The sequence below is a fragment of the Diadema antillarum genome, unplaced genomic scaffold (assembly GCF_040938485.1).
Source record: "Diadema antillarum isolate AM-2024a unplaced genomic scaffold, OU_Dant_1.0 scf00000115, whole genome shotgun sequence".
Taxonomy (NCBI): domain Eukaryota; kingdom Metazoa; phylum Echinodermata; class Echinoidea; order Diadematoida; family Diadematidae; genus Diadema; species Diadema antillarum.
The window spans coordinates 2,179,273-2,189,499 of NW_027271004.1; the positions used below are offsets into that span (position 1 = coordinate 2,179,273).

Below are 10,227 nucleotides of genomic sequence, written 5' to 3' on the forward strand. Positions count from 1 at the left end.
GAGCCAAACCTAATAAATGTAATGGAAATAATATGCCATTGGCATTTGCCCAGTAACTAATCAATTATGGTGCCAAATAGACACCTAGAAATATCTACTTTGGTTGTGTCATTACAGTGTTATTTGATATATGCTCTCCATTCTTTTTGCGCATAAAATGTTTTAACTTCATATTTTCTTTAGATGAACAATTAAAAATCTTCTTTATCTTCTCCAATCTAAATCTGAAGGACATGTTGCTATTACACACTATTGAAAACAAAGTAAATGTTATCATTAAAAATCCAAGATTCATTACATTTGGGGCCTTTGTGCACAAAATGTGATAGGATTTCTGGTCCCATGGAAAAGACTGCTCTATCAAGGTCCCCACAAGATAACTGTCAAGTAACTTACTGACACTGAAACTAACAACATTTTGAAATACACCTATGTTTCAAGTTCTATTTTAATCCTTCATTGATCTGCTACTATGACTTCACTAAATTCAGAAATAATAAATAGAGTCGATAGCAAAACCCAAGTATGAAACATGCCTTGCAGTGCAGTAATTGATTTCAGTACCTAAAAAACACCCTTCTATCAAAGAATATAAGAATCTTTAAAACAGCAGTTTCGTATCAATCTCCATCAACAGCACTCTCTAATATACATATTGCTTTCAAAATATTCAAGGCAGCAAAAAAAGTTTGGAAAAATCTTGTGCGATTTTTGTGAGTTCATACACAAAATTCAGCCACATAATATCATCTATCTCTTACTAATAAATATTTCTCATCCTCCCATATATTGTACATGATTTGATTGTACAGCATACAAAAAATACAAATTTGTGCATATTTCAAGGTGACAGTGTGTTTATGTTGAACTTACTGAACAACACTGATTTGTGTGATATTCTGTATACGCCATATTTCACAGTGGTTTTTTTTTTTACTTGGAAAATTAACAATACAGACAAAAAAGGCTTTTCAAGACAGAAAGGCACTATGTTATTGTCTCAAAGGCAGAAAATCAATAACTTGTTTCTTGAAGCTATTGTTGTGGTTCTCGATTAAAGATTTGACCATTTACCCAAATGTCTCACAAGTCCAAACTCACGACATATCAATCTTGCGAAATGCATGGTGTATGCAGTGTACTCTTGCACTGAAGGCACTGAGGCACTAGTTTTCACAGCTCAATCAAAAAATTGGAGCAGCAGGTACATGTATTTGTCTTTCTGATATTTCTACAAACAACCGACTCGTAGACTGATGTACATTTATTTTCATAAGGAGATCAACAAGAAGTGCCCTCAGTTTTCACGCAAGAAAGGAATGACTTCAAGTTGGCAGTGATTGACAATGCGAAGTTATGATAGCATAAGGCTGCCCGGCCTAATTCAGCATGGCGTAGAGCGACGTCTTGTTCTCCACGACCCAGTCCTCAAACGTCTTGACACTGGGCACCATCTTCTTGGTCGTCTCCATGTTGTAGCGAAGGTCGTGCCTCGCCATAAACTCAAACATGTTGGCCAGGTCCTCAACGCCGGGGATCTTGAAGCGTCGGAACTCCTCAACTTGCATCTATCCAACGTAAACGTACAAAAAGTACAACAATACATACAAAATCCAAACCTTCCGAAACAACCTGTTACTGAAATTCAGTTAATCCTTCATATTTGCAACTTTTAAATGATAATTTTTGTTGTAGTTTGGAAGAAATAAAAATGTTGACTTTTCTTTTTCTTGAGAGAAGATGTCCCTGTCTATCTCTGCTATATAGTGGGCACAAGATGCTAGCTCTTTACTTGAGTAGTCATGATGCATGCAAATCTTCCAAGTTGATATTGTGTGAACCGGTGTGAAGTCATACCCAGTGGGACGGAGTAAAGGTGTTTTCATAATGCATTTTCCTTTTACACCTCCTGCAGCTAAAATGTGTCCTTTTGATAGAGTTCTTATTAGAGGGACAGGGGAAAGAAATGCCATGATGTTTAAACAGGGATCAAACTTCAATGTCCCTTAAAAAATGAACAAAGTAAAAGTATGTTGAAAAAAAATAATCAATTATCATATCAAAGTAATTTGTTTCTTCTTTATTTCACTTACAACACCAAAGGTGGGGGTACTGTGGCATAGTGGATAAGACTCACCACTCCCGATCGGAGGACCCGAGTTCGAATCCCGCCCAGTGCTTACGTCCCTGGACAAGATGCTTTTACCCACCATGTCCCTCTCGACCCAGGTGTATAAATTGGTACCTGGCAACGCTAGGGTAATAATAATGGCAGGGCCCTCTGGTAGAGCAGTGGTAACACTGAAAAGGCTACCGTGGGTAAATAAGACCTTATTATTATTATTATTATTATTATTATTATTATTATTATTATTATTATTATTATTATTATTATTATTATTATTATTATTATTATTAGTTTAAATTACCTTTTTGTCTTTGAACTCATTTGGCTTGAGATGCTTTGTGAAGATCTGCGCAATCTCGTCCACGCGGAGCTTGTCACCCACCATGGCGAATGTCTTGTTCATCGTCAGGGCGGGGTTGTTGAAGATGTAAGCCAGGGCTGTACCTGCCTGGGTGATGTCGAACATGTTGATGGGCGTGTTCAGCATCGGAATGTCTGTCATGGTGAATGGAGATGAACAACATGTATGAAAAATATGTTTTACTACACTCAACAGTTAATTCTGTCAATACCATTGGTGTACCAGTTTCATTATTATTCTGACATGCTAGTTCAGAGAGAGGTCAAATTACTGTACTTAATTCCCAGAAGCACAGCAATATTTTGAAGCCTGAAGTGGCCAATTTGAAGATTGTAATCTTCAGGGTGTGTATTTCACTGTAAGATGAAATAAGAAAGTCACTTGTACAAGAGGTTGTAACTCAGTTGTTTCTGTGATTTCCAATGACTTCAAGTGTCTGAAGCGAAAAAAGAAAATTCTCTCTCCGTAAAGCAATACATACATGTATGACAAGTAGAAAAAATTAATGACTCATGTAGAAACAGTCACATATCTCAAAATATAAAAGCTTTACATGCATGTGTGTTGATCAACTGTGATTCAAAAACCACTGAATCTACAAACCAAATTTGCCACAAAACCCAGGCATCAGATGACTTGAACGCCATGCACAGAACAATTACAGCAATCCAAACCCTTCCCACTGCATTTGTGTGGTGAATTTATAACCATTAGTACAATCGGTTCCAACAATGGCGTGAAAAGGAGGGGAAAGAAATGATGATCAAGGGCATGCAATGAATGATCAGTGAAGTGTGCACAAATCAATACATTATTTGAGTAACCAACCCTGCAGAACAACTGTAACAATTACATCGAAGTTTGGGTACAGCTGGCAGGCGGATCTTGATCACGTTAGACAGTCAAAGACAGATAGTCACCTGTGACGATTTTAATGTTATTATTCATTGATTCTAGGATCGAGGCAGGGTGGTGGTAGGGAGAATGACACTCTTCCCCTTGCATAATACCGTTACATGTCGTTATTCCGAAGGCTCGTTATTCCGAAGGCTCTTTAGTCCGAAGATTCGTTATTCCGAAGGTTCATTGTTCTGAATTTCATTTTCGGATTAACAAATCTTCGGAATAACGAACCTTCGGAATAACTCCACAAATGTTCGGATTAATGCACCCTTTTTCATTTTCGGATTAACGAACCTACAGGTTAGGGAATTTGTGTGTTTCGGATTAACGACCCTTCGGAATAACGAACCTTCGGAATAGCGAACCTTCGGAATAACGAGCAGCACCCACATAATACATCCATCTGTCTGTTTGTTCATTTAGTGATCTGTCTATAGATCTAATCACTTATATACTGTATCAAAAAAATTAAGTTATCATTTTTGCAAGGGTTTAATTTTCATGAATTTCACTAATCACTGCTGGACCACGTACGCTTGGCTAATAGTGCACTTACAATAAGCCTCAGTGTCAAATCACGAATGCAACATCTCACAAAAATGTCTGTGACCTCCACATTCGCAAAAATATCTGTACATGAAAATAACGGCTTATACAGTATCTGTGCTATTTGTCTATCTATCATCTCTCCATCTCTCTCTTATCTTTCTATCATCTATCTATTACCTATAATTATATCTATCACCTATTGATCAATCAATCTATTTATCTATTACCTATCTTTTTTATATCACCTATTAATAAATCTATCTATCACTTTTATATATTATACTATCACCCATCAATCCAGAGATCTATCTATCTCCCACCTATCTTTCTATCACCTCTCCATCTATGTCTTATATCTATCCATCTCTATCTTTTATCTATCTATCTGTGTACAGTACATCCTTTTCAATCTTTTAATGTAAACTACACCCTCATGATAAAAGGGCGACATTGTATTTTATTCACCAACATCACACATAGGAGCCTAAAACTGTTTGCATAAGCCCTCCACTAAATATCCTCCATCACCGACCAGAAGGCGCATACAGCAAACAGAAGGTTCTGGCAGACAAAAGAGAGAGTCTGAGCTCAAGCATGCATGAGACTTTTTTCTTCTCTATTTCTTTTTTTTTTTTTTGTATGAAAGCTGTCACTGGCATCCGTAAGATGCAAACAGCAAATGAACTATTTCCCTTGAAGCCACTATTGTGACTGCTACTTGTTGCTGAAAAAAGAAGAGAAGCAGTCTGGGCTGGAGGTAAACTCATTTGATTTGGAGTGTCATACAGACAATGCATGCTTTTCATTTCCACACCTCCTTCAGGATAAGCACCTTCTTTGGAGGTAGTACCAAGTAAGCAAGTTAGCAAAGCAATGGACATGCAGAGTCGGATTGTAGAATGACAAATAGAATAGCTTTACATTCAGAGTTAAAACCATGAAATGAGACATGCCACCTTTTAAGATGAGTAAAGGATAATGAGTATGCAGGTACTATACATGGGCAGAGCTAGGAAAAAGAGAAAGGACATTTAGAAGTGAAATCTACTTTAAAAAAGTCAAACTGTTTAGAGTGAAATAGTGCAACTTTCAACATTTTGAACATCAGCACATGAGCATGAATGGTGGCTGACACATCACTAGCCACACACAATACCAATCTCTCTAATTCAAAAGGTAACAAAACAATTGACTTGCCCTCTCTTGGAATATGTTGATGTAAGGCCATAATATTCATATACTTTGAGAAGGGTAATACCAGTAAAGAATTTGAAGTAGGTCGCCTACATCTATGATACCACCTCTGATGATACGGTCATGGCCACGCCATTTACTCTTAATATTTGCATGATGTAGCTCTAATTTCAATAAGTTGCTCCTCTTGCTACACTGTATTTGGGCTAATTCTCTTTCCATTTGAGTAAGCTTTCAATAGCATGCATTATGAGTACAAGACAACAAGAAATGATCAAGCTCTGAAAATTACATGTTAGAATCCACCAGAAATTGAGATGAGAAGAACAGTTAGTAACATACTAGTACTAAAGCAGCACAAAAAAAGAGAGAAAAAAAGGTGACCTGCACATCAAATTAGAAACACAATGCAGCAAGAAATCTCATGAAAAATAAAAACAGTAAAGCCATAAATAAGCACCCTTGATGAGTTATTTACTCCTCCCCGTTTCATTCATTTTAAAACAGGTTGTAAACAGAACTGAATGACTGTTAGCAAGTTCTAATACAATCTATTTGTTGTAACATAAAGAGTGAATAAATCTAGGTTGAGAATATTTCAGAAGCATCAATAGAAAAACTATACAAAAAAATGCAACCACAGTAATACAAACATCTCAACATTACCACTGCATTAAACAACTTCAAATAACAAAAGAATATCATAAACCAAACAGACCAGAAAAGGGAAACACAATGATATGGCAACAACACAGTAACCCCTTCAGATGGCACCATGAGACTGTTGAATGTACTGTATGATGGGATGCTTGAGTTGTGATGATAAATGGCTCCACTTAACATGAAACACCAATCCATACAAAAGTCTTTTGGGTGTAAACCCAACCCAACAATACAACATGCTATATATACACAGAATATATTCATTACTTAGGGCTCAGATTCAGGGTATCTTGTGTAAGCAGCATGAAGGCACAGCTTGGATGGCTGATGAAATCTTTTCCTCCGAGAGATCTTGTGAGAGTGTGGATGCACATTTCACAAGTCAAGGAGGACCTCATTAGACATTCATAATTTAACACAAAGTATATGTACAGTAAGTTCATTCATACATTGCTATTAACTAAATTTGATATGAGAATCTGGAAAGGGAAGCACAAAGAGAAGATAATGTAATTATTCTATCATGCAGATGAATATGTTCTGATGATGGTGACTTAAAAGTGCTGCTATTATTCAAAGTAATACCGACTAGAAATGTCGCTATGGCGACTGGTATGCCTCCGCCATAATGCATGATTCTCGTAATAGGTCTATGGTACACGTGGACAATGTGTGATTACATTTTCACAAAATTGGCAAAATATAAAAATGACACAATGGTCACAAATGTGTTGAATGTTCACCTTCCTTGACCTAGGTTTAATTGGATGAATGGGACAGCATGTATTCGGGTATTTTAGGACTTGTACTTGACTTTGACCCTTTCAAATATTTATGCATTGAGTAATTTTCGAGGTACGGAGAAAAAGTGCAATTTCTGTATTGAATAGTGAATTGTTACCATTTTCATCTGGCCTTTGACCCTTGACGTTTGACCCTAAAATTCATAAGAGAATCACTGTCAGGCAGAACATGCATAAATATGTACTAAGTTTTAAGATAACTTGAGCCACTTCCAAGATATGGAGAAGAAGTAAAGTTCATCAGCACTTTCACTTGATCTTTGACCTTTGAGGCAAAAAAACAAACAAACAACTTCCCAGATGGTCCAACTTTCCTCAAAATTCACTGAATTATTCTTCTGATATTTTTACATTCGATGAATTCATTCATAGTTTGGGGAAAAATTCCCCTTAAATGGTTCATACTAACCTATGCCATATATGTGCTGCTGCAGCTTCTTTGGTTTGAAGGCCGTGGTGAGATTCTGGTACGAGAACGGAAAAATAACACTCGTCCTCGGCAGCTCTCGCTCGTTGATGTGGTCATTGATGCGCGCCTTGGCATCGCAGTTGGCTGCCGCGATACCGATGGCTTGCCTGACGTGCGGCAGCGTGCTGACCACAAGGTGTTGCACCTTCTTGACCATGGCAACGTCCACTACATTCTCCCCCTGCTGGTACTCCAACTCTTCGGGATTCGGGGCACTGAAGTCCGTCTCAGTCCAGAGGAAGCAGCCGTAAGCCCCTTCCAGCACCTTCGCAATGCTCTGCCGGTCATTGAGGTCAGTTTTGAAGATCTCCACTCCAAGATCTCGCAGTTTCTGCTCTGCATCGCTGGGAGACTTGTTGGCTGTGACGACCGCCCTGACCGTGTATTTGGGGTCCTTCAGAAGCGCATGAATGAGGGAGTTACCCTGGGGGTCCGTGGATCCAAAGACTGCAATGATTTTCGACATCTTGTTGAGTCTTTAATCCTGTTTCAGAGCACCACACTTTTTTTATTCCTATCTCTCTCTTTCTCTCTCTGTATTTCCTGTGTGAGATAAAATACAGGGAAACAATATAAACCACACACACTTTGGATAAGTGTCATTTTGTGAAAAACATATTGCACCCAAATCATATCATGGCCGGCGGAACCGTGGGGGCATTTTTTGTGCATCATACAAAGGAATACATAAGGTGTCATCACTTTTTTAACCCGGAAGTACGTAAGTGGCACTAAATAGAAATAGATGGAAATCTTGAAGTGTGAGCGCGGTAAGGTTATGTTTTTCCACCGAAGACCTTTTTTTTTTTGTCAGCTGAAAAAAAAAAATGGAAATGGAAAGGGAGAGATGAGCTGAGGACCTTTTTTTTTTTTTTTTTTGCTTGTTAGCTCATGAAACCCGGAAGTGGCCCCCACACTTTTGAAAACGCTCCGCTGGCCCTGCATATGCCACACAGACATCATAACAATCCTCTCAGAACTTATTTCAGAAATGGTATTACAGTCTTTAATTTCTTTCATCTTTTCATTCCTTTGCTTCAGGTAGAAGAAGATGTTTATGAAGGGTAGGGGCTGATCAATACCCGGGTATATTGACAAGTCTCCGGCTGGTGTATGAAGATTACTATGCACAAATTCTGAGTAGAAAAATGTCAAGGCAAACTTTTGATAAACATAATCTGTTGAACATATCTAATGTACAACTGGCAAGCAGGTAAAATACATATATCAACATGCATGGTTTAAAAAAAAAAATAAACTCTTCCACAGAATGCTCCTCATGCAATACAAACAAATATCCATAAGTATATGTTTCATCTCTTTCTCTTTTTGCTATGGAATAGAAAGATAAGTATCTTTCTATTCCATAGCAAAAAGAGAAAAAAAATGAGACACAAATATACTTATGGATATTTGTATTAATTTCAACAAAGTGCAGTTTTTAACATTCTCTAAGTGAAATAGAATTTATCATTCATTTAGGAAGGATCAATCATTTAATGATTTATGGTTTCTGGTAACCTTATAATTATGAGTGGCATATATATATATATATATATATATATATAATATCCATTATCTTTATGAAATAGCTTATACAGAGTTTTTATTCTGCCTTCGCGACTCTAGACTAAGTAATGATTTGAACATTAATATCGAAACAGGAGATAGATCTAGTTGGAGAGGCAGCTTGGTTCACAAAATGACAAAATGGAGTCGAAATTCAATGGCACGTTACAATGGGAAAGTAGATTGCCTATAAATTGTGGTTTACCAGTATTCGTGTATATGTTCAGCAAATAACTGTTACACTTTTAATTAATAGTTAAACTACGCTACGAGTACAGGTGTACAACTTTAGAACCAAAAGGGAAATGAATTGGATAAATTAGATGGTTGAAACGTACCGTAACTCTGCTGAAAGATGTCTGTGTTTGCCAAGCTAAAAGAGGGGATAATCCTTCCCGTTCAATGTGGTCTTTTCTGTCCCCTTTCAAATGACACCGCTCGTCCTTCCTTCGCTACAAAGACAAACTGGATAGACTCGCCTGTGGCGCTGGCCTACTAGTACTACCGCCTAGAGAAGTCCGAGGTCCGGACGAAGAGCGGGGTGGTATTGATTGGCAGCACATCGGTAACTGTAACACAAAGGTGTACACAACACAAACATGCGACCCTAGGAAGTCGGCGTTCTGTTACCAAGACCCGAAATCGATGAACAGCGGAGAGGCAGCGCAGGCTGGTAAAGTTTGAAGGTAGCCGACACAAAACATGCAGAGTTGACGTTGCCAATCAGAAGAAGTGCAGCACCACCATGTACGGTGGTGAGCTGAAGTCACTGGTGAGACAACCCCCGGCCTCTCCCCCCCCCCCCCCCCCCACCAGATCAGCGGCTGCAGTGTGTTTTATGAATGTACATTGTGACACGACAATTTACTTAGTACGTGTAATTTGTTTTGTATATTTTACCGCAGTCGGTCGGTATACCGATGCAATAGTTTCTTGAAGATAAGAGGAGAAATGAAAACTCGATCACTGCTATACGTTACTCATTTTTGTGTTGATTGTGATATAGATATATATAGGCCCTAGGCCTAAAGAGTAAAATGAAGACACTCTGACATGAAAAGTTCTCCTTTACAAAAGTTAGAGGACACATGAGATAATAAGGTCTATAGGTCCTATACGTATAAAGGAGGACGAGGTATATCTGAATTGAAACTTTATCTCATGTTTTGAAGACAAGCCCCCCCCCCCCCCCCCATACCCCCACCACCACCATTACGCGGTCCCTGGATTTAGTACAATTGTACCGTGATTAGGATAAGTACCCATGCTTTGAGCAGCTTGTTATCACATTGTTAGGCGACAAAACAATAAAATATTCAAGATTAGATACATTTTGTACATTAATAAACTGGCAAAGCATTCCCCCCGTTGTGCAGTCTGCATCGAAGAGCTTACAGGCTAATGAGCAAAGTAGTGAGAAAATTTTCTTTCGTCTGCCGAGATGTTGCCAATTTAACGTGATAAAATGTATACTCGTACTGTTCACTACAGTCCAGTGATTTAAACACATTCAAAGCCTAATGAAAAATATTTAAAATTTGAGAGAGTCGTATGTACTTTTATACAGTAATAATGTTATTTGAAATTT

General features: G+C 38.0%; 1 protein-coding gene across 1 annotated transcript; it reads right to left on the reverse strand.

Moving 5' to 3' along the window:
- Positions 1–1,379: 1,379 nt before the first annotated feature.
- LOC139719810 (nmrA-like family domain-containing protein 1) lies at positions 1,380–7,536 on the reverse strand. Its single transcript, XM_071631196.1, has 3 exons — positions 7,011–7,536; positions 2,430–2,623; positions 1,380–1,568 (listed from the first exon to the last, which is right to left on the reverse strand). Exons 1-3 carry the CDS (start codon positions 7,534–7,536, stop codon positions 1,380–1,382), a joined length of 909 nt encoding a protein of 302 aa, XP_071487297.1.
- Between the last annotated feature and the right edge of the window lie 2,691 nt (positions 7,537–10,227).

Bases quoted from the DNA above. Each gene is read 5' to 3' on its own strand.
- LOC139719810 (XM_071631196.1), bottom strand. From the start codon at position 7,536: ATGTCGAAAATCATTGCAGTCTTTGGATCCACGGACCCCCAGGGTAAC. The intron at 2,624-7,010 runs GTTAGTATGAAC...TCACCATGACAG, and splicing joins GCAGCACATATATGGCATAG to ACATTCCGATGCTGAACACG. The intron at 1,569-2,429 runs GTAATTTAAACT...TACGTTGGATAG, and splicing joins ATGAGTTCAAAGACAAAAAG to ATGCAAGTTGAGGAGTTCCG.